We start from the raw sequence: 25,418 nt of genomic DNA, 5'->3' as shown, positions 1-25,418 counted from the left end.
CTCAAAGTGTAAAACACACTAGCTTTATCCACTCAATCTTTTGGTGATGTAATCTCAGCTGCACTATATATTCTACAGTGTGTGTGTGTGTGTGTGTGTGTGTGTGTGTGTGTGTGTGTGTGTGTGTGTTCATCTCAGGTGTATCCTACCTTTGAGGGGTCAGGGGGCATCACCCCCTCCACAGTGAAGGGGCTCCCAGGCACAGGGTTCCCATCATAGCTGATGTCCACTTTGTAGGGGCCCTCCTCAGGGGGAATGTACTTCACAGTGTGCACTTCGTTGGCCGTGTCAGACTCCAGCTTGCAGGGGATTGGCCGACGCGAGGGCGAGGTGATCTTCACATCCATCTTGCCCTGACCACCGACGCCGTGCGTGCTCACTGTGAACTCCTGATCCTTCCCAACGTCGACCTCTGTAGGTCACACACACACACACACACACACACACACACACACACACACACACACACACACACACACACACACACACACACACACACACACACACACACACACACACAGGGTATCAGGCCGGGCTATAGCATAGATTCCTGTTTGGCACCAAAGTGAAAACAATAGATTTTAATTTAACAGACTGAAATGATTAGATACCTAAGGGATCATCATTGTTTTCTATATGACTATGGAGCCAAGCCATCATACAAAACAAATACTATACTTGGTGCATCGGCCAAATTATTCCTTGGCAGTATTGAATATCACGAGGGAGGGCCAGATGATTTTATATAATCTCTTAAAGGAAGTTAGAAGAAGGCCAACGTATTGCCTGTGGCTGTGTGTTCTGGGGAAGACAAATGTGTTGGATGACATGAGGTCAAACTCTTCCAGGTGATGAACAGTAGTTTACTTCCTGGTCAGTTTCTTAGTAAAATGAGAGTACGTGTGGGGGGGTACTCACTGTTGTTCAACCCCTGAACTTTGACCTTGTTGAGGTCAAGGGGCGGCGCCACAGTGATGTTGAAGGGGCTCTTGGGAATGGGGTCACCGCCGTGGCAGATTGAGATAGACATGTTACTCTGAGAGATGGAGAGAGGGGGGGGGAGACAGAGAGGTGGAGAATGGGGAAAAAGAGAGAGCGAGAGAGAGAGAGGGAGATATGGTGGGGAAAGAGGGAGGGAGAGAGATTGAGATATGGTGGGGAAAGAGGGAGGGAGAGAGAGGATATGGAAGACGGTCAGAGACAGAAAAAGATGAATGTGGTTGTTATAGTATGACATATGGACATACTGAACATACACTACCGTTCAAGAGTTTGGGGTCACTTTGAAATGTCCTTGTTTTTGAAACAAAACATTAAAATAACATCAAATTGATCAGAAATACAGTGTATAGATTGTTAACATTGTAAATGACTATAGTAGCCAGGTTATTTTAAAAAAGCAATAAAACTGGCCTTCTTTAGACTAGTTGAGCATTTTTATTTATTTTATTTCACCTTTATTTCACCAGGTGGGCTAGTTGAGAACACCTTTATTTAACCAGGTAGGCTAGTTGAGAACACCTTTATTTCACCAGGTAGGCTAGTTGAGAACACCTTTATTTAACCAGGTAGGCTAGTTGAGAACACCTTTATTTAACCAGGTAGGCTAGTTGAGAACACCTTTATTTAACCAGGTAGGCTAGTTGAGAACACCTTTATTTAACCAGGTAGGCTAGTTGAGAACACCTTTATTTAACCAGGTAGGCTAGTTGAGAACACCTTTATTTCACCAGGTGGGCTAGTTGAGAACACCTTTATTTAACCAGGTAGGCTAGTTGAGAACACCTTTATTTAACCAGGTAGGCTAGTTGAGAACACCTTTATTTCACCAGGTGGGCTAGTTGAGAACACCTTTATTTCACCAGGTAGGCTAGTTGAGAACACCTTTATTTAACCAGGTAGGCTAGTTGAGAACACCTTTATTTAACCAGGTAGGCTAGTTGAGAACACCTTTATTTAACCAGGTAGGCTAGTTGAGAACACCTTTATTTAACCAGGTAGGCTAGTTGAGAACACCTTTATTTAACCAGGTAGGCTAGTTGAGAACACCTTTATTTAACCAGGTAGGCTAGTTGAGAACACCTTTATTTCACCAGGTGGGCTAGTTGAGAACACCTTTATTTCACCAGGTAGGCTAGTTGAGAACACCTTTATTTAACCAGGTAGGCTAGTTGAGAACACCTTTATTTAACCAGGTAGGCTAGTTGAGAACAAGTTCTCATTTACAACTGCGACCTGGCCAAGATAAAGCAAAGCAGCATGGCACAGACAACAACACAGAGTTACACATGGAGTAAACAATACCAAGCCAATAACACAATAAACACATCAATGACACAGTAGAAAAAATAAAGTCTATATACAATGTGTGCAAAAGGCATGAGAATGTAGGCACTAAATAGACCATAGGAGCGAATAATTACAATTTAGCAGATTAACACTGGAGTGATAAATGATCAGATGGTCATTTGCAGGTAGAGATACTGGTGTGCAAAAGAGCTGAAAGATAAATAAAATAAAAACAGTATGGGGATGAGGTAGGTAGATTGGGTGGGCTGTTTACAGATGGACTATGTACAGCTGCAGCGATCGGTTAGCTGCTCAGATAGTTGATGTTTAAAGTTGGTGAGGGAAATAAAAGTCTCCAACTGCAGCGATTTTTGCAATTCGTTCCAGTCACTGGCAGCAGAGAACTGTAAGGTAAGGCGGGCAAATGAGGTGTTGGCTTTGGGGATGATCAGTGAGATATACCTGCTGGAACGTGTGCTACGGGTGGGTGTTGTTATCGTGACCAGTGAACTGAGATAAGGCTGAGCTTTACCTAGCATGGACGTATATGAGTACCTGGAGCATCAGCATTTGTGGGTTCGATTACAGGCTCAAAATGGCCAGAAACAAAGAACTTTCTTCTGAAACTCATCAGTCTATTCTTGTTCTGAGAAATGAAGGCTAACAGAGGCCCATTATCAGCAACCATGTGTTCCAATGGCACGTTGTGTTAGCTAATCCAAGTGTGTCATTTTATAAGGCTAATTGATCATTAGAAAACCTTTTCTTTCAAAAACAAGGACATTTCTAAGTGACCCCAAAATCTTGAACGATAGTATATGTATACAGACTTCTGCAGCCTAAACATTTCAATCACCCTCTTACCAAGGCCTTCCTCCCCATTTAAACCCAAAAAACACATCATCCATAAATAGGAGCCAGGAAATAACTTACACTTCAAACAATACAGATTTTAACGAGATTGTGAGGAATCTTGGCCTTATGTGAACTCATACCTGTTGCACTGCAGTGTAGCGCACGGTGTAGGAGTAGTCATGGTTGTCAATGATCTCAAAGTCTCGGACAGCGTCCCCTTTGGCTGCTCCGGTGAAGTGCACTTCAGGCTTGGCCTTGCCCGCTCCCTTGGTGTAGATGGTGAAGTGGGTGGGCTTACCTACCTCCACACCTAGACATGGTCACACAGAGGGACATTCATGATCAATACAACAAATCCAGTAATCAGTTGTATTAACAGTCATTAGCATAGGATTAAATAAAACACCAGAAATGGACATTGATGTCCATTGTTTTGTCGCTCTATAGTCATTATAGCATCATAGTTTACATTATTGTATGTGATTTTGATCTATTGGTCATGTCGGCGGCTTGTTATCATGATTACTAGAAGTCTCACCTGTCTTGTTGAGTCCGGGTCCCTCCGCCCTCACCTTGTTAGCGTCATGAGAGGGGTCCACCTTGATTCTGAAAGGGCTGATGGGTATTTCCTGTGGCAGGGGTCAAAGTGGGGTCATTGTTATTGTCTGGTTTCATAATAATTAAGCTAAAAATTCAAAATGGTGGTGTAGTTTCTCTTTCTCTCACGTGGTCAGCGAACAGCACCATGATGGTGTAGCGTCCGGGGCCGGGGGGCATGTACTTCACTGTGAACGTGTCGTTGTCGTTCTTGATGATGTCAAAGTCGATGTCAGCCTCTGCCGGACCAACCACGCCGGGAGCACACTTGATGCCAATACTGACATCCCCTGAGGAATGGGAATGAAGGGGTCCAGGATTAGGGAATTTAGGAACGGGGTAAGAATTGGAGTGGAAAAAACAAGTAAGATTGTTTAACATTGAGAAGGCAGATGGCAAGAAAATACTAATCAGTGCTAGAACTCACTCAACAATACCCATTCAGGTTGCAAACTGTCAGCTACAACGTTGAGTAGTGAAGACCCTTCTATGTGTTGTATTTCTCTGTTGCATCTAACCTTGTCCTGCTTCGCTGCAGTCCACAGTGAAGTAGGTGGGCTCGTTGGCCTTCAGACCTGACTTCTCCACACCTGGACCGTACACCTTCACATTATCTGGGTGGCTGCCCTCTCCGATGGTCACCTGACACACACACACACACACACACACACACACACACACACACACACACACACACACACACACACACACACACACACACACACACACACACACACACACACACACACACACACACAGAGCAATGAACATACATTACTAGTACCAGCACATTGTAAAAAGCTGTATACTATCTTTGCAAATGCACTCTAGAGTCTGAATATGCTATAGAACACTGTAAGTGATGTATGTATATACTGTATGTGTATCTACCACAGGGCTCTTCAACCCTGTTCCTGGAGAGATACCGTCCTGTAGGATTTCACTCCAACACTAATCTAGCGCACCTGATTATAATAATTAGCTGGTTGATAAGCTGAATCAGGTTAGTTACCACTGGGGTTGGAATGAAAATCTACAAGAGGGTAGCTCTCCAGGAACAGGGTTGGAAAGCCCTGACCTAACAGGTATTTGTCTACAGTTTGTTAGATGGGTGGTCAGCCTTACCCTGAAGGGACTGTTGGGGACGTTGACCTCTCCCCAGGTAATAATGATGGTGTGTTTGATGGGCTTGGTGGGAATGTAGACACAGAGGAAGGTGCTGTCTCCGTTCTCTGTGATCTGGATGTCTATGGGGAAGCCCTCTGCATCCTGGGCGTATATCTTCAGCTGGCCCCTGCCGGCTCTACTTGTATCAATGGTGAACTCTGCTGGTTTGTTGACAATGCAGCCAATCGGTTCCAGACCTGGGCCATAGCTCTTCACCTGCAAGGAGAGGGCATTCATAATGCTGTTATGTCATCTTTACGTAGCCTTTATGTCATTATTACGTCCCTATTACAGTATGTTACCATTCTCTTACTGTTACGTCACTTTAATATTCTCGTTCTACAGGCTGGCAAGCTGGTATGGTAAATATGAAGGGGTGGGGTCTAACCTTCTCAGGGAACACGTCATTGGCTGTGAGGAGGATGTGGGCCATAAAGGGGCTGTCCTTGATGTCCTTGTCGTCACAGATGACGTGAACAGCGTAGTCGCCAGGCTCCGTGGGCCAGTAACGTACGTCACATGACCCGTCGCCCTTATCATCACACTCTATCTTAGCCTGCGACGGGCCCTCGATGGAGAAACCTGGGGATGAACAGGGACAGGGAGAGAGATATAGGTACACATTATATAGAGGTGGGTAGAGATATAAGCTCACACACACACAGAAACGCACACAGACACCGATACACTGGCAGCAAAGAGACAAACAGCCATAGATGGCAACAGACTAAGAGATATTGGCAGGTTGGTTTTGTTGTCGCTTCTGATGGAGGTAGAAGAGAAATAAGAGTAAGTTCATCCTAATTCATCTAATAACTGTGATGAGGTGAATCGTCAGGGGTCATGACCTTTTCCCACAGCTGGCAGGTCAGACTGATCATGTGACAGGAACAGGAAGCCCTCAGGCCTTGTGCTGGTTTCCGTGACAAGTGACCCCCAAAATGTGGGCTTTAATCATTTCAACTGCTAACAATCACAGACAGCCTCCTGTGTGTGTGTGTGTGTGTGTGTGTGTGTGTGTGTGTGTGTGTGTGTGTGTGTGTGCGCGCGTGTGTGTGTGCGTGCGTGCGTGTGAGAAATGGAATCTGTGTAAGTTGCCTGACAGTCATGTCAGAATTTCAGTGGAAAAGAGTCCATCCCCTCTGGCCAATATAGTAATGAGACAGCATTCTGCAGCGTTATCCTGGGTCTTTCTCTTCTAACAGCCATCTGTCAGACTTACCCAGAGTTCCCACCTCTGTGCCGATGGCCTCCACCACAAAGTCAGCTGACTTCCCCACCATGCCTGTCTCCAGGCCCGGCCCCCACGCCCTCACCTTCTGGGGCCCCACGTCCTCACTCACCACCACCTCGAACGGGCTGCAGGGAATACACACACGCACACATACATGTTAATGCAGACATAGACATACATAGACACACATACTGTACAGTCAGGGGTGGTCTAGTCAGCCCCATTGACTGTAATGTCAGTCAAATTTACATAATTGATGTTGGACAGTGATATTTCCAGTTCCACCCCCCTCCCCCCAGCCATTAACCTCCAAGGAATGCAGGAATGTAAGCTTCATAACATGACTCATTACAGGTCATTTCGGCTCCTTTAAGTTATTTCAACAATTGGAAATCCCTTAATGGTTCAGCCCACTGCCTTTATAGCTTTCATGTGGTTGTGTCCACAGCAGAATAGGGGGGAGGATAGGGTTTCACCTGCGTGGGATGGTCTGTCCGCCCCAGGTGATGGTGATGGTATATTTGCCAGTCATGATGGGGTAGTAGTCACACTCATACACCCCTTCTCCCGCGTCACGCACCTTCACAGGCTCCTCTAGTCCCTCTGAAGGAGTCACAAACAGGTCACACACACAGCAGATCAGAGGTCAACGGCTAGTCACACAACTAGACCATTGTAAACCATTACATTTCATGAAGAGTATTTATGCCCTTATGAAACCAATAAATGAATGTGGTGACAAGTCATAAACAACATGAAAGATTACACTCATATCCACACACTCACTTGGCCCCTTGACGGTGACCTTGAGCTCTCCGCTGCCGGCGCCCTTGGTGTAGACCTTGAAGTCGGCCACCTCTTTCACCCTCACCCCCTTAGGCTGGAGACCTCTCCCTGAGGCCCGGCACACGTTGGGGTTGCTGGCTGTGGGACCACCGAGGGGGTAACTCGGTTAGACAAGAAGAGAACAAGATACACACTCATACACACACAGGCTGCGGCAGAGGTTGGCTGTTAGTTAGTCGGTTGAATGGTGGTGCATGAAGCACAGTCTGCATGGGCTACAGTCTGCATGGGCTACAGTCTGCATGGGCTACAGTCTGCATGAAGCACAGTCTGCATGGGCTACAGTCTGCATGGGCTACAGTATGCATGGGCTACAGTCTGCTTGGGCTACAGTCTGCATGGGCTACAGTCTGCATGGGCTACAGTCTGCATGGGCTACAGTCTGCATGGGCTACAGTCTGCATGGGCTACAGTCTGCATGGGCTACCAGGGAAGAAGCAACAGGAGAGATGGACATTGAACAGAAGTTATAAACCTGCAGAACAGCTAGACAGAGAACAAAGACGGGTTACTGTAAAACACTGGGCTTGAATGGATAAGATTGGCAGAATGAAAACAAAAAGACACGTTGAAAGGTTTCTGGAATAATCTCTATGTGCTTGAATTCAATGACATTACACTCTAGTTAGATGGCAAAACATTCCAAAGAAATATAGCTAGCATAACTATGCTAACATCTTGACTTATGACTCTGCAGGCTTTCAATTAGCTAATAACCAGTGCTGTAATAGGACTGTAAAAATGCCTCGGCCACAGAAAACATTACAGCATTTTTATCAAATTAGGAAGAAATAACCAGCTAACTCTCCCAATTCATCATCATTTTAAACCGCTAAATTTAATAAATGACCAAAAGAAAAACAAGGAAAATAAAATAACTGAATAAAAACTCAAATAGATTTATGGAAAACTTCTTTATAGAGAGGCTGTTATTAGAATGGGTTATGAAGACAAACAATGTTATTGTTCTGTTATATTATGAAAAAGCTTTGGAAAAATGTCAGGTAAAAGTGAAGCTAAAAATGGAGGAGCATTTGCATGTTCAGTGTTAGTCAGAAAATATTAAATTGTAAATGGCTGACAACACAGAGCGTTTGCTTTGGTCTGGGGGGATGAAGATGATGAGCAGACAGTGTAATGAGGTATGTAAGACCCACACACGTCTGGACGGTCACGCTGACTTTCGCTCTCGTCAAATGAAACAAAGGTCAAAGGTTAAAACAATCGATTTCTGTTTGACTTGAACAAAAACATTTGTTTCTGGGTTAATTGGGAATCTATCATTAAAAAAACGGTGTTATGGTACACTAGGGTGCTGTTGTTTTGTTAAAATCTATTTTTGTTAATTCGTGGGTGTTGTTACTCGTTAGTTCTGTTCTAAAGTCAATTTAACGTCACACGTGGAAGAAATCAAATCACATGTGTTACAGGATATTAAGCCAAAGTAAGCTACAATCTGGATAAAATGAACGTGTGTGGGATTATTTGATAACTTTTTTGATATAAGACAATGTTGGAAGACCAATTGTAATGTACTTCTATTTTTGAAGCAGGTGATGTACTGTAAGTGTGTGACCTCTGTGTTTCGAAGACCTGCCGAGCGTCTGTAAAGGTGACCGTCCAAAACCAGCCAATCACAAGAATGGATAATGCTGCCACTGTTGTTAAAATGAGGAGGAACTGCATTTCTTTCTCCCATTCACTCTCTTCATTTTCTTTCATTATTGCATTCTCTCTCTCTCTCTCTCTCTCTCTCTCTCGCTCTCTCTCTCTCTCATCCTTTCATTTCTTCTTTCAGTTACACACTCATTCCCTCTCATTCTCGCTCTTTGGAAGCTGCCTGGGATGAAGGGGGGGGGGGGGGGGGGTGAAGCCACAGAGGGCTAAGCGCCAGCACATGCCATCAAGCTGGGGACCCCCTGGTGCAGTGCGTCAAGGGGGTTGGTGGTATAGTTTTGAGTTTAGGGGGGACAAGGCTAGCGCAGGCAGGCTCCAGTCTCTCCTCCACGGGCAGGCCTGTACTAACTTGGTCGCCTGGGTTTGGGCGGTGTTGGGGGGGGCACTCTCTTGGCCTTGTCTGTGGGTGGGGTGCGTATAGACTGGGGCACTATCTGCACCGGAGAGCCGGGGGGCAGGGAGCTCGGTGGAGCTGCATGGAGGAACAACAACGACATGACACACACGCAGGAACAGGACAGGATCACTCTGGAGAACGACCAGAATCCACAGCTTAGAACCCTGCCTCCCTGACACTCAGAACCCATCCAGAGTCCTCCCACAAACCAAGAGTTCACCAACCCTAACTCAACAATTTTCAGAAGAACCCAAAATACCATGCCGGTGGCCTGTCTGTTATTGCAGGATGTCACTGTTTGTTATGGAAATCAAATGTCTAGTAGTAAGGTCAGTCTAGACATTAATACTCAATATTACTTAGATTAGAACAAGAGGGAATGAGTCACATAGTGGATGTAAAAAGTCAGTACAATCAACAAAATCTCTCTGTGTGTGTGTGTGTGTGTGTGTGTGTGTGTGTGTGTGTGTGTGTGTGTGTGTGTGTGTGTGTGTGTGTGTGTGCGCGCGCACAGGCATGTGTGTTACCCTCTGAGATGTGGACGGTGAAAGGGCTTCTGGGTATCTGCTGCCCAGCAAACGTCACATAGATAACATGAGACCCCTCCAGGATAGGGCAATAGGTGCAACGGAAAATATTGTCCCCCTTGTTTTCCAGAATGATCTCCACGGTGTCTCTTCTGCCCTGGGAATCCACGATGATTACACCCACGTCTCCAGCACCGGCACCTGGGGACAAAAAGAGATGAACTAACACCTTCTACTGTGTGTTCAGGGGACAGAAATGGACGTAACACTGGGGGCCATTAGAGAGAACAAATACATACATGTACTTTGTCATCATGATTGAAGGAATAAATATCAGCTAATATTGCAAAGCTAATGATCATTCTAAAAGATCCTTATATTTACTTACGACCCTATTGACGAAACTAAGGGATTTCAATAGGAAAGGTAGATCGATGATCTACTTCCATACCATGAACATGGTCCTCCCCAGATGTGTATGTGTGTGTTACCTGCTGTGTAGATGTCGAAGTAGGTAGGCTTGTTAGCCACGTTGCCTACAGGTTCCAGTCCTGGTCCTCTGGCCTGCACCTTGTTGGGGTCTCCCATGGCTTTGGACACACTCACCACGAAGGGACTCCTGTCTATGTCCTGCCCAGCGAAAAGCACCTTCACCTGGGGAGAGGAACATGGATAGACCCCTGTTAGACAGCTGAAGGAAATCCTATACTACTGACGTTTATAAACTGAGATTTAAAATATTTTCCAGTATATATATATATATATATATACGGGTACTGTAAGTATGTTACCTTGTGAAGGCCCTCCACTTTGGGCAGGTAGATGACAGAGTACGTTCTGTTCTTGTCATTGTTGGGGATCACTCTGGCCTGGAACAGAAAGAGAGGGCCGGAACCGGAGAAAGATAGAAACTGAATGTGAAGAACTGTGTGGTCAAATGAACAGCATCTTCAGGATGGAGGAGTAAGGGATTGAGGAGTTAAGGGTTAATGTGAGTGAAAGTGCCCCACCTCCTCTGTGTGTCCCTCTGGGTCCTCCACATAGACCAGCACCTCCCCTAGCCCCGCCTCCACTGTCTCCACGATGAACTCAGCCGGCTTCAGCACCATGTTACCTCGGGGCGCAATACCTGACGGGGAAAAGGATGGAGACAGTAAGCAGGAGTACAGAACTAGATGCGAGAGCCCTCTGTCACTTATTCTGTGCTGACAGGTGTAAACAGTATAAAACACCTTCCTTTTCAACAATAATTATTGCACCTAATATACAGAATAAACCAGAAGGCCTTTGGGCTATTGAGACTTTAGAAGATGCAGATTGTTAAGGAAGTCTGTTTGTACATTTAATTTGTTTTGTTATTTTTTTGTTGGGGCGGTGCATTCTCCGTTTCAAATTCTATGTTTATAAAACATATACCCGTAGGCTGTCACTCAAAAGAAGAAAAATACATACAGAGTTTAAGTAAGTAATAATACATTCAGTACAAACAGGATAAGAAAAGAAAAACAAGTGGGCCTCCACCCCCAACCTCCCATCCCATTCCTCCAACCCCACCCAGCCAACATGCCTCCATCCAACCCCGGGTCCTTAGTGTACAAGTGGGCCTCCACCCCCAACCTCCCATCCCATTCCTCCAACCCCACCCAGCCAACATGCCTCCATCCAACCCCGGGTCCTTAGTGTACAAGTGGGCCTCCACCCCCAACCTCCCATCCCATTCCTCCAACCCCACCCAGCCAACATGCCTCCATCCAACCCCGGGTCCTTAGTGTACAAGTGGGCCTCCACCCCCAACCTCCCATCCCATTCCTCCAACCCCACCCAGCCAACATGCCTCCATCCAACCCCGGGTCCTTAGTGTACAAGTGGGCCTCCACCCACAACCTCCCATCCCATTCCTCCAACCCCACCCAGCCAACATGCCTCCATCCAACCCCGGGTCCTTAGTGTACAAGTGGGCCTCCACCCCCAACCTCCCATCCCATTCTTCCAACCCCACCCAGCCAACATGCCTCCATCCAACCCCGGGTCCTTAGTGTACAAGTGGGCCTCCACCCCCAACCTCCCATCCCATTCCTCCAACCCCACCCAGCCAACATGCCTCCATCCAACCCCGGGTCCTTAGTGTACAAGTGGGCCTCCACCCTGAACCTCCCATCCCATTCCTCCAACCCCACCCAGCCAACATGCCTCCATCCAACCCCGGGTCCTTAGTGTACAAGTGGGCTTCCACCCCCAACCTCCCATCCCATTCCTCCAACCCCACCCAGCCAACATGCCTCCATCCAACCCCGGGTCCTTAGTGTACAAGTGGGCCTCCACCCCCAACCTCCCATCCCATTCCTCCAACCCCACCCAGCCAACATGCCTCCATCCAACCCCGGGTCCTTAGTGTACAAGTGGGCCTCCACCCCCAACCTCCCATCCCATTCCTCCAACCCCACCCAGCCAACATGCCTCCATCCAACCCCGGGTCCTTAGTGTACAAGAGAAAGAAGAGCACTATGTTTTCTGTCAATATACCTGGTAAAATAATGGTTAATTAACAACTGGAAGGGGGGCCCTATCAAATCTGTGATATTTCCCCAGATTGTTTTCTCAGTTTTATTTTTCCTTGTTTTAGATAGTTTTTCAATCTCAAAATTACAATTGTTCATAGAGAAACAACTAAATTGGATGTTCTGAGTCCATATATATGGTTAAATTACATTAGAAGATCGTTTTTTTTGGAGGTCTGCAAGAAAACTAAAAGTGAGTGTAATTCCCATTCTCACAAAGTTGTGGAGAAGTACTGAGCAGGGTTTATGCTGCAGTAGTTTATGTGTCGGGGGGCTAGGGTCAGTTTGTTATATCTGGAGTACTTCTCCTGTCTTATCTGGTGTCCTGTGTGAATTTTAGTATGCTCTCTCTAATTCTCTCTTTCTCTCAGAGGACCTGAGCCCTAGGACCATGCCTCAGGACTACCTCTTCCTAGGTTTTGGCCTTTCTAGGGAGTTTTTCCTAGCCACCGTGCTTCTACACCTGCATTGCTTGTTGTTTGGGGTTTTAGGCAGGGTTTCTGTACAGCACTTTGAGATATCAGCTGATGTACAAAGGGCTATATAAATACATTTGATTTGGTTGGGATATAAAAAAATATCAGAAACTTTGAACATCCCACAGAGCACCATTAAATCAATTTTCTTTCAAATGGAAAGAATATGGCACCACAACAAACCTGTCAAGAGAGGGCCTCCCACAAAGCCCACAGACCAGGCAAGGAGGGCATTAATCAGAGAGGCAACAAAGAGACCTGAAGGAGCTGCAAAGCTCCACAGCGGAGATTGGAGTATCTGTCCATAGGACCACTTTAAGCCGTACACTCCACAGAGCTGGGCTTTACAGAAGACTGGCCAGAAAAAAAGCCATTGCTTATTAAAGAAAAAAATAAGCAAACACATTTGGTGTACGCCAAAAGGCATGTGGGAGACTCTCCAAACACATGGAACAAGGTACTCTGGTCAGATGAGACTAAAATTGAGCTTTTTGGCCATAAAGGAAAATGCTATGTCTGGCTCAAACCCAACACCTCTCATCACCCCCGAGATTACCAAACCCACAGTGAAGCATGGTGGTGGCAGCATCATGCTGTGGGGATGTTTTTCCTCAGCAGGGACTGGGAAACTGGTCAGAATTGAAGGGATGGATGGCGTTAAATACAGGGAAATTCTTGAGGGAAACCTGTTTCAGTCTTCCAGAGATTTGAGGCTGGGACGAAGGTTCACCGTCCAGCAGGACAATGACCCTAATTATACTGCTAAAGCATCACTTGAGTGGTTTAAGGGGAAACATTTAAATATCTTGGAATGGCCTAGTCAAAGCCCAGACCTCAATCCAATTGAGAATCTGTGGTATGACTTAAATATTGCTGTACACCAGCGGAACCCATCCAACATGAAGGAGCTGGAGCAGTTGTGCCTTGAAGAATGGGCAAAAAATCCCAGTGGCTAGATGTGCCAAGCTTATGGAGACATACCCCAAGATACTTGCAGCTGTAATTGCTGCAAAAGGTGCCTTTACAAAGTATTGACTTTGGGTGGGTGAATAGTTATGCACGCTCAAGTTTTCAGTTTTTTTGTCTTATTTCTTGTTTTTTTCACAATAAAAAATAGTTTGCATCTTCAAAGTAGTAGACATGTTGTGTAAATCAAATGATACAACCCCCCCAAAAAAATCTATTTTAATTCCAGGTTGTAAGGCAAAAAAATAGGAAAATTGCCAAGGGGGGTGAATACTTTCGCAAGCCAATGTAATTTAAATAAATTTAATGGAAAAGTTTTCAAATAACAAATAATCGATACAAATTATATACTTACTCATGATATACTTCTGCCAGGTAAGCATACTTTGTAGTTACCATTTAATTGAGAAGGTTTTGGGGAAAGTATCTGTCAACCCACAAGACGGTTACCACATCAACTGGCTACACACGGAGAGATAGACACAAATGTGTGCACCACACACAGACAGACAGGTGAAATATTGCTGGAAATTAATTGGCATTAATTGGCTAACCAGTGGTGGGATAATGTCAATGTTGAGCAATGTTGTTCATTGACTAGCACCATTCATTCTTGCTGTCAATAACAACTGTATCCACTTGCGATTAGGAGAGAGTGAGGTGATTACCATCTAAGAGCCAACATCTTTTTTTGCGGCAGTGCTGCCTGCCAGCAGTAATCATCTCTGATTGATTGAGAGATTCAATGAGCTATCATCGTGAAGTAACATAATAGATGCAAAGCATTGAGTATTTACATTCATGCACTTCTAAGTTCATTTTGTAACTTTGCCCAGAAGCATTTAACTGCAGATCACTCCAACATCATACGGAGGAATGTGTCTACTTGATTTAGGGGACACAGTGAACAGTTGGGAGTTGGGGCCCATTTCATCATAAAATATTTCCCTGTTGTTAAACACAGTCCGTGAATAAACTTAAAATATGTAAATTGACGATTCGGATTATGGGATGCCAAGGTCATATTTTTCCATATTCTGTTCCAGTTATAAAGGGTTTTTCAGATTCAATTACATCTGTGGACCATATTTTTTAATGGCTAGGTCAGAACATGAGCTTTCCAATAGTTGTTTATATATTATAGAGGTCAGTCCTCTCGGGAGCCCAGATTAGTTTATTTATAGATAAAGAAGATAAAGAAGTCTTTGAAGGAAGGAAGGCATTACATTCCCAGTCTCTCTCTCTCACCTGGTCCATAGGCCTTGGCCTTCTTGGGGTGCAGAGTCTTGGAGCGCAGCGGGGCACCAGGCTTCAGCTTGGACTTGGGAAACTGGGACAGGTAGGTCATCACCGAGTGCTCGTCCACATTGGGATCCACTATTTCCTCAGGGGCTATCACCTACAGAGAGGGAGAAGACAATAGACAGTGCACAGGGTCAAAGGTTATCATCACTTCCTGTTTCTCTATGGATATACTCACAAGATATAAGATACATGTCTCTAACATTGTGAGTCGTTGTCCACAAAGCGGCACGGCGTCGTGTCTAGCTCCTGCCTATCCTTTCCTTGAATTGGTGGATACATCTTATTATTGAAATCCTTTTTTGAATATTAGACGAGGGTTGTTGACTTCAACCGCCTGTATTCAATGGAGAAAGAGGCTATGCTTCTAGCCGCATTCCATGAATATGCATAGCAATCTCGAGACAACTCCGATATCAAGTGTTGTTTCTCAAAGTTGAAGTAATGTCATGTTTCCTACTTACAGTGCCTTGCGAAAGTATTCGGCCCCCTTGAACTTTGCGACCTTTTGCCACATTTCAGGCTTCAAACATAAAGATATAAAACTGTATTTTTTGTGAAGAATCAACAACAAGTGGGACACAATCATGAAGTGGAACGACATTTATTGGATATTTCAAACATTTTTAAACAAATCAAAAACTGAAAAATTGGGCGTGCAAAATTATTCAGCCCCCTTAAGTTAATACTTTGTAGCGCCACCTTTTGCTGCGATTACAGCTGTAAGTCGCTTGGGGTATGTCTCTATCAGTTTTGCACATCGAGAGACTGAATTTTTTTCCCGTTCCTCCTTGCAAAACAGCTCGAGCTCAGTGAGGTTGGATGGAGAGCATTTGTGAACAGCAGTTTTCAGTTCTTTCCACAGATTCTCGATTGGATTCAGGTCTGGACTTTGACTTGGCCATTCTAACACCTGGATATGTTTATTTTTGAACCATTCCATTGTAGATTTTGCTTTATGTTTTGGATCATTGTCTTATTGGAAGACAAATCTCCGTCCCAGTCTCAGGTCTTTTGCAGACTCCATCAGGTTTTCTTCCAGAATGGTCCTGTATTTGGCTCCATCCATCTTCCCATCAATTTTAACCATCTTCCCTGTCCCTGCTGAAGAAAAGCAGGCCCAAACCATGATGCTGCCACCACCATGTTTGACAGTGGGGATGGTGTGTTCAGCTGTGTTGCTTTTACGCCAAACACAACGTTTTGCATTGTTGCCAAAAAGTTCCATTTTGGTTTCATCTGACCAGAGCACCTTCTTCCACATGTTTGGTGTGTCTCCCAGGTGGCTTGTGGCAAACTTTAAACAACACTTTTTATGGATATCTTTAAGAAATGGCTTTCTTCTTGCCACTCTTCCATAAAGGCCAGATTTGTGCAATATACGACTGATTGTTGTCCTATGGACAGTCTCCCACCTCAGCTGTAGATCTCTGCAGTTCATCCAGAGTGATCATGGGCCTCTTGGCTGCATCTCTGATCAGTCTTCTCCTTGTATGAGCTGAAAGTTTAGAGGGACGGCCAGGTCTTGGTAGATTTGCAGTGGTCTGATACTCCTTCCATTTCAATATTATCGCTTGCACAGTGCTCCTTGGGAGGTTTAAAGCTTGGGAAATCTTTTTGTATCCAAATCCGGCTTTAAACTTCTTCACAACTGTATCTTGGACCTGCCTGATGTGTTCCTTGTTCTTCATGATGCTCTCTGCGCTTTTAACGGACCTCTGAGACTATCACAGTGCAGGTGCATTTATACGGAGACTTGATTACACACAGGTGGATTGTATTTATCATCATTAGTCATTTAGGTCAACATTGGATCATTCAGAGATCCTCACTGAACTTCTGGAGAGAGTTTGCTGCACTGAAAGTAAAGGGGCTGAATAATTTTGCACGCCCAATTCTTCAGTTTTTGATTTGTTAAAAAAGTTTGAAATATCCAATAAATGTTGTTCCACTTCATGATTGTGTCCCACTTGTTGTTGATTCTTCACAAAAAAATACAGTTTTATATCTTTATGTTTGAAGCCTGAAATGTGGCAAAAGGTCGCAAAGTTCAAGGGGGCCGAATACTTTCGCAAGGCACTGTATATTAGTACACTCGAAACAACTTAAGAATTACAAAACTGCTATTTGATCAGACAAACCTAATGTAGCAAATAATCCATAAATGTATTTGTTGACCAAATTTTACACTCTCTCATTGACCTCCATACAAAAACTCCTTGATTGGTGGGCGAAACAACAACAAAACGCCTCCTGCTGGAGGGAGACAGATTTTCCACCGAGTTGGGCCTCTCTCTTCCTCTTCCTCTCCATACACAATCAACGCCTGATTTAATAAGAAGAGGGGACAGGAAGAGGCGCAGCACACACAGGAGTCAAAGGTTATCACTTCCTGTTTCTCCTAACATACAATCAGAGCATGATTTAATAACGTTATAATAAATATTGTATTAAGAACTACTAATCCGAGGATAAAGAACTTACTTCAAATGAATTCAAAGAAAGACATGAAATAGACATAGAGCCTGTAAAGTTGATGTAAAACAACAGGCTGGTGAAAAGACCGAGAAAACCAGGGCAGTGGAATCAAAAGCAGCAACTCTGATGGAATGAAAGGCTAATTGTATTGTCCAACATCACAATGTGTTTTCCTTATGATCGCAGTGGAAAGAGGGTGGTGGAGAGGCGGAATAGAAAAGTGAGAAATGCCACCAGGAAATCACGTTGGAGTAGTTTAATGTTTTATTGAGAAAGAAAGTTCCCCTACGTGGAGCTAGAGTGAGCTACAGGAGTGAGGTTTGAGTAGAGAGAAAGGGGGAAAGGAGAAAGGGAGAGGAGAAAAGAGAGAGCAGAGGGAGAGGGGGGAGGAGAAAGCAGAGGGAGAAGGGGAAGGAGAGAGCAGGACAATGAGAGACTTAGAACAAGTGAAGATAAGAGATGGAAGTGATATAGAGAAAGAAAGAGATGGGGAAGGGGAAGGAGAGAGCAGGACAATGAGAGACTTAGAACAAGTGAAGATAAGAGATGGAAGTGATATAGAGAAAGAAAGAGGGGGAAGGGGGAGATGTAAGGAAAAATAAAAAAAAATATTAGAGAGAGAGAGAGATAGATGAGCTCCTACATTTTTCAGCATGTTCTAAAGCATGTTCTTTTAAAAAAAATATTGATTTAGAGTTAGATAAACTTGGAGTTTTTTGTCAGGAACATATACAGGATGCTACCCTCTACAACATAACCTTCACTCCAAATCAAAACTCAGAAGCTTTAGAAGCTGACTCCCGCTGTTAAGAGGTAATTAAAATACAGTTCCCTATGTCTAAAGAATGATAAAGCAAGAAAATATGGAAAATCAAGAGACACTTTTTGCTGACTATTATAAAAATGGGAATATCAGCAACATCATCTTCCACACAAACCACCCCTTGGCATGGCACAGTGATATATTAACACACTACCCCTCTGTTAAGGGTTATATAAATCTCTTTAAGTGGAACAGTATTGGTACAGGGCAACCCCAAACAGTTTCAGCTGGACTTTCACCTAATCAAAGAATTAGCCCAGCAGGAGAAGCTATCCCTTGAGAAAGCTACCCCCACCCCGAGCGGGTCAGACCAGACCTCTTCATTATATAACCCTACAGACAAGCAAGCCCAAGCATAAAGTCAACCTCCCAGCACAGAGTACTACTCTCTCATTGAAATGAATGATACATTTATCCAGCTGGAGGTAAGGCAGGTGGAGCTGGAACAACAGGTGATTACACTCCAGTCAGCACAGACCCAGACAACAGTCCAGAACAACAACACCCACTTAACTAGACCCGGAGAGCTGGAGGTGGAGAGAGACATATCTGCACTCTGGACTGTGGTGAGACAACTTCAACAATATAAAAAGCAAGAGCTGGAGAAGAACAGAGCACTAGTGGAGAGGATCAGACTACTGGAAGAGAGTTTGAGGGGGATGGCGTGTGACAGAGAACAACCCACTAGTGAGGTGGCCACCCCCGCAGAGAAGCCGGCAGAGCAGCCCACCTCAGCTCCCGACAAAAGTCTCGATACCACAGCAGAACAGTTCACACCAGACCCTGACCATAGCATCGACATCACAGCAGAACAGACAAATGAAGAACCCCCAGCCCAGCGGATCTCACCCTCCCTGAGCCCCCCCTGTCAGCCTCCCTTAAGCCCTCCTGACAACACCCCCACATCGACTGAGGATGGTGTGATCATAACAACATACAGGAACACATGTCCTTCTGTTCACCTGACTTAGAATTCCTCACAATCAAATGCTGACCACATTATCTACCAAGGGAATTCTCTTCGATTATAATCACAGCTGCATATATTCCCCCCCAAGCAGACACGTCGATGGCCATGAACGAACTTCATTTGACTCTATGTAAACTGGAAACCACATATCCCGAGGCTGCATTCATTGTTGCTGGGGATTTTAACAAGACTAATCTGAAAACAAGACTCCCTAAAATCTATCAGCATATCGATTGTGCAGCTAGGGCTGGTAAAACCCTGGATCATTGTTATTCTAACTTCCGCAACGCATATAAGGCCCTCCCCCGCCCTCCTTTCGGAAAAGCTGACCACGACTCCATTTTGTTTCTCCCTGCCTATAGACAGAAACTTAAACAGGAAGCTCCGGCGCTCAGGTCTGTTCAACGCTGGTCTGACCAATCTGATTCCACGCTTCAAGATTGCTTCAATCACGTGGACTGGGAAAGGTTCCACATTGCGTCATACAACAACATTGATGCATACGCTGATTCGGTGAGCGAGTTTATTAGCAAGTGCATCGGTGATATTGTACCCACAGCGTTTATTGAAACATTCCCCAACCAGAAACCGTGGATTGATGGCAACATTCGAGCGAAACTGTTTTTAATCAGGGCAACGTGACCGGAAACATGACCGAATACAAACATTGTAGCTATTCCCTCCGCAAGGTAATCAAATAAGCTAAGCGTCAGTATAGAGACAAAGTAGAGTTGCAATTCAACGGCTCAGACACGAGAGGTATGTGGCAGGGTCTACAGTCAATCACGGATTACAAAAAGAAAACCAGCCCCGTCGCGGACCAGGATGTCTTGCTCCCAGACAGACTAAAAAACTTTTTTGCTCACTTTGAGGACAATACAGTGCCACTGACACGGCCCGCTACCAAAACCTGCGGACTCTCCTTCACTGCAGCCGACGTGAGTAAAACATTTAAACGCGTTAACCCTCGCAAGGCGGCAGGCCCAGACGGCATCCCAGCTGCGTCCTCAGAGCATGCGCAGTGTTTACGGACATATTCAATCAATCCTTATCCCAGTCTGCTGTTCCCACATGCTTCAAGAGGACCACCATTGTTCCTGTTCCCAAGAAAACGAAGGCAACTGAGCTAAACGACGACCGCCCCGTAGCACTCACTCCCGTCATCATGTCAAGGACCATATCACCTCCACCCTACCTGACAACCTTGACCCACTCCAATTTGCTTACCGGCCCAAAAGGTTCACAGACGACGCAATTGCAAGCACACTGCACACTGCCCTAACCCATCTGAACAAGAGGAATACCTATGTGAGAATGTTGTTCATCGACAGCTCAGCATTTAACACCAAGACACTGGGTCTCGACCCCGCCCTGTGCAACTGGGTACTGGACTTCCTGACGGACCGCCCCCAGGAGGTGAGGGGAGGTAACAACATCTCCATACCGCTGATCCTCAACACTGAGGCCCCACAAGGGTGTGTTCTCAGACCTCTCCTGTACTCCCTGTTCACCCACGACTGTGTGGCCATGCACGCCTCCAACTCAATCATCAAGTTTGCAGACGACACTACAGTGGTAGGCTTGATTACCAACAACGACGAGACGGCCTACAGGGAGGAGGTGAGGGCCCTCGGAGTGTGGTGTCACGAAAATAACCTCACACTCAACGTCAACAAAACAAAGGAGATGATCGTGGACTTCAGGAAACAGCAGAGGGAGCACCCCCCTATCCACATCGATGGGACAGTAGTGGAGAGGGTAGTAAGTTTTAAGTTCCTCGGCGTACACATCACAGACAAACTGAATTGGTCCACCCACACAGACAGCGTGGTGAAGAAGGCGCATTAGCGCCTTTTCAACCTCAGGAGGCTGAAGAAATTCGGCTTGTCACCAAGAGCACTCACAAACTTTTACAGATGCACAATCGAGTCGGGCTGTATCACTGCCTGGTACCGCAAATGGCTTTCCAGAGGGTAGTGAGGTCTGCACAACGCATCACCGGGGGAAAACTACCTGCCCTCCAGGACACCTACACCACCCGATGTCACAGGAAGGCCATAAAGATCATCAAGGACAACAACCACCCGAGCCACTGCCTGTTCACCCCGTTATCATCCAGAAGGCGAGGTCAGTACAGGTGCATCAAAGCAGGGACCGAGAGACTGAAAAACAGCTTCTATCTCAAGGCCACCAGACTGTTAAACAGTCACCACTAACATTGAGTGGCTGCTGCCAACATACTGACTCAACTCCAGCCACTTTAATAATGTAAAAATTGATGTTATAAATGTATCACTAGCCACTTTAAACAATGCCACTTCGTATAATGTTTACATACCCTACATTACTCATCTCATATGTATATGCTGTACTCGATACCATCTACTGCATCTTGCCTATGCCGTTCTGTACCATCACTCATTCATATATTTTTATGTACATATTCTTTCATTCCTTTACACTGTGTGTATAAGGTAGTTGTTGTGGAATTCTTAGGTTACTCGTTGGATATTACTGCATTGTCAGAACTAATTAACATCTGCTAACCATGTGTATGTGACAAATAAAATGTTATTTTATTTATTTTATTTTATTTTATTTGATATACACAAGACACAGATTGTACTCCTTATGGACTGAAATAGGAAATATATAAAATAAGAAAAAAAACATTTTCCCAAACAGTGTGTCTAAACTCTGGAGTCCAAACACCAAGCGCGCCCTAGACCTTCTGTCTGAGGACCCACTAGGTTCACCTAGCCACATAATACACACAGGCACAAACAACCTGCGAACACAGCAGGAAAGGGTGGCCACAGCACTGAAGGGAGTGATTGAAAAAGCTTCTACTACTTTCCCCAATGCACAAGTGGTTATCTCCACTCTGCTACCACGAAAATACTTCCACCTTGCTACCATACAGCGGGTAAACGCAAGAATTTCCCGTGACTGTGCCTCAAAACCAAATGTTTTCCTGGCCCACAACCCTGGACTTGAACAGCCTCTATGACCAGGTCCTCCTATACAAGGCAGCAGAGTCCACCAATCAACACCCCCCCAAAGTCAACCATAACCACACCCCATTTAGGCCCCCTCAGATCAGACTCCTGCAGCTCTGTTGCATGCTGGGTATGTACATAGTCAATGGTAGGCTTCGAGGGGACTACTATGGTAGGTACACCTATAGCTCTTCTCTTGGCACTAGTACTGTAGACTACTTTGTCACTCACCTCAACCCAGAGTCTCTCAGAGCGTTCAGTCAGCCCACTGACACCCCTGTCAGACCACAGCAAAATCACAGTCTACTTGAATAGAGCAATACTCAATCATGAGAAATCAAAGCCAAAGGAACTGAGTAATATTAAGAAATGCTATAGATGGAAGGACTGTAGTGTGGAAACCTAAAAACAATTAGGCCACAACAAATGCAATCCCTTTTAGACAACTTCCTGGACAAAATGTTCCACTGTAATAGTGAAGGGGTCACTTGGTAGTAGAAAATCTTAACATTATATTTGACCTCTCAGCTTCCCTATCAAATCTAATAATCTCAAATAGAAAACCAAAGAAAATGAACAACAATGACAAATGGTTTAATGAAGAATGCAAAAATCTAAGAAAGAAATTGAGAAACCTGTCCAACCAAAAACACAGAGACCCGGAAAACCTGAGTCTACGCCTTCACTATGGTGAATCACTAAAGCAATACAGAAATACACTATGGAAAACGAAGGAACAGCAAGTCAGAAAAAAGCTCAATGTAATTGAAGAATCCATAGACTCTAACCACTTCTGGGAAAATGGGAAAACACTAAACAAACAATACAAAGAATTATCTATCCAAAATGGAGATGTATGGGTAAACCACTTCTCCAATCTTTTTGGCTCTATAACAAAGAACAAACAGCAAAAACATGATCAAATACAAATCTTAGAATCAACTATTAAAGACTACCAGAACCCACTGGATTCTCCAATTACCTTGAATGAACTACAGGACAAAACATGTTTTGATGGTATCCTCAAAGAAATAATCAAATATACAACAAATTGCAATTGGTTATAATAAAACTCTTTAACATCATCCTTAGCTCTGACATCTTCCCCAATATTTGGATCCAAGGAGAGACCACCCCATTCCACAAATTCCAAAAATTTGACCCCAATAACTACCGTGGGATATGCGTCAACAGCAACCTTGGGAAAATCCTCTGCATTATCATTAACAGCAGACTCATACATTTCCTCAGTGAAAACAATGTACTGAGCAAATGTCAAATTGGCTTTTTACCAAATTATCGTACGACAGACCACGTATTCATCCTGCACACCCTAATTGACAAGCAAAAAACCCAAAGCAAAGGCAGTCTTCTCATGCTTTGTTGATTTCAAAAAAGCTTTCGACTCGATTTGGCATTAGGGTCTGCTATACAAATTGATGGAAAGTGGTGTAGGGGAAAAACATACGACACTATTTAATCCATGTACACAAACAACAAGTGTGCGGTTAAAATAGGCAAAAAACTGACCAATTTCCCCCCACAGGGCCGTGGGGTGAGACAGGGATGCAGCTTAAGCCCCACCATTCTTCAACATATATATCAACGAATTGGCTAGGGCACTAGAACAGTCTGCAGCACCCGGCCTCACCCTACTAGAATCTGAAGTCAAATGTCTGCTGTTTGCTGATGATCTGGTGCTTCTGTCACCAACACAAGGAGGGCCTACAGCAACACCTAGATCTTCTGCACAGATTCTGCCAGACCTGGGCCCTGACAGTAAATCTCAGTAAGACGAAAATAATGGTGTTCCAAAAATGGTCCGGTCTCCAGGACCAGAAATACAAATTCCATCTAGACACCGTTGCCCTAGAGCACACAAAAAACTTGACATACCTTGGCCTAAACATCAGCGCCACAGGGCTGTGAACGATCTGAGAGACAAGACAAGAATGGCATTCTATGCCATCAAAAGGAACATAAAACTCAACACACCAATTAGGATCTGGCTAAAAATACTTGAATCGGTTATGGAACCCATTGCCCTTTATGGTTGTGAGGTCTGGGGTCCGCTCACCAACCAAGAATTCACAAAATGGGACAAACACCAAATTGAGACTCTGCATGCAGAATTCTGCTAAAATATTCTCCATGTACGATGTAGAACACCAAATAATGCATGCAGAGCAGAATTAGGCCGATACCCGCAAATTAGCAAAATCCAGAAAAGAGTCGTTAAATTCTACAACCACCTAATAGGAAGAGAGAGAGAGAGAGAGAGAGAGAGAGAGAGAGAGAGAGAGAGAGAGAGAGATGTACAGTTCTGTAGCAGCTGTTAGGCACATGAAATGTCTGTGTTTAAACAGCCCTCTGGATAATGGAATCCATAATTATACACAACCACCACTTGGGGACTTACAGGTGGAAACACACTCACGTTCACATACTCTCGCACACACATGCTAATTTACAACCTATAGACCCATAGTGTGTGTGGCTCTGAGAGGAAACAGGTTGTTCATGCTAAAGAGGTGCCACTGCTTCAGGCGTACATACCTGTACAATCATACATTCACAGACTCTTACTATAGGTATTCTACTCCCAGTGTATAATGCTGAAATCGTACTGACATTTTCAAGAGCTCTTAAACCATGCCCCATGGTCAGAAGAAGAAATGAGTTTGGCCAAATGAAGCCAGTCAAAACGACTTCAAGACTTTCCCAACCTTGTTAAACTGTCTGTCAACAAGTTCTCTGTTTTCAGACTGGGAATGTTGATCTGAACCAGCTTGCATCATGCTGCACTTCCCATTGTGACACAATGACCAATTTCTCCATTTCTAATAGTCTCTCTTTCTCTTTATAGTCATCCATGTGGATCCCTCTATCTCTCTCAATTCAATTAAATTCAAGGGGCATTATGGGCATGGGAAACATGTGTTAACATTGCCAAAGCAGGTGAGGTAGATAATATACACAAGATAAATGAGCAGTAAACATCACACATACAGAAGTTTCAAAATAATAAAGACATTACAAATGTCAAATTATGTATATACATTTTTGTAACGATGTACAAATGTTTAAAGTATACAGGGGAAAATAAATAAGCATAATTATGGGTTGTATTTACAATGGTGTTTGTTCTTCACTGGTTGACCTTTTCTTGTGGCAACAGGTCACAAATCTTGCTGCTGTGATGGCACACTGTGGAATTTCACCCAGTAGATATGGGAGTTTATCAAAATCGGGTTTGT

General features: G+C 44.5%; 1 protein-coding gene across 13 annotated transcripts in view; it reads right to left on the bottom strand.

Moving 5' to 3' along the window:
* LOC139378650 (filamin-C-like) overlaps positions 1-25,418 on the bottom strand; it is a 111,899-nt gene that overhangs the window by 26,037 nt on the left and 60,444 nt on the right. For 8 of the 13 annotated variants that reach the window (XM_071121008.1, XM_071121009.1, XM_071121019.1 and 5 more), the window contains exons 4-20: positions 14,838-14,988; positions 10,600-10,718; positions 10,381-10,458; positions 10,081-10,243; positions 9,590-9,790; positions 9,015-9,137; positions 6,929-7,066; positions 6,619-6,745; positions 6,131-6,267; positions 5,297-5,490; positions 4,867-5,124; positions 4,260-4,383; positions 3,871-4,031; positions 3,683-3,773; positions 3,285-3,454; positions 919-1,036; positions 150-412 (exon numbers count right to left, since the gene is read on the bottom strand). In XM_071121008.1, coding sequence (XP_070977109.1) covers positions 150-412; positions 919-1,036; positions 3,285-3,454; positions 3,683-3,773; positions 3,871-4,031; positions 4,260-4,383; positions 4,867-5,124; positions 5,297-5,490; positions 6,131-6,267; positions 6,619-6,745; positions 6,929-7,066; positions 9,015-9,137; positions 9,590-9,790; positions 10,081-10,243; positions 10,381-10,458; positions 10,600-10,718; positions 14,838-14,988 — 2,616 coding nt within the window. The remainder of the gene's footprint in view (positions 1-149; positions 413-918; positions 1,037-3,284; positions 3,455-3,682; positions 3,774-3,870; positions 4,032-4,259; positions 4,384-4,866; positions 5,125-5,296; positions 5,491-6,130; positions 6,268-6,618; positions 6,746-6,928; positions 7,067-9,014; positions 9,138-9,589; positions 9,791-10,080; positions 10,244-10,380; positions 10,459-10,599; positions 10,719-14,837; positions 14,989-25,418) is intronic. The other 5 variants (XM_071121012.1, XM_071121016.1, XM_071121017.1 and 2 more) reach the window with 1 other exon arrangement.

Source organism: Oncorhynchus clarkii, chromosome 21, assembly GCF_045791955.1.
Source record: "Oncorhynchus clarkii lewisi isolate Uvic-CL-2024 chromosome 21, UVic_Ocla_1.0, whole genome shotgun sequence".
NCBI lineage: Eukaryota > Metazoa > Chordata > Actinopteri > Salmoniformes > Salmonidae > Oncorhynchus > Oncorhynchus clarkii.
This window is presented reverse-complemented; position numbering and strand designations above follow the sequence as displayed.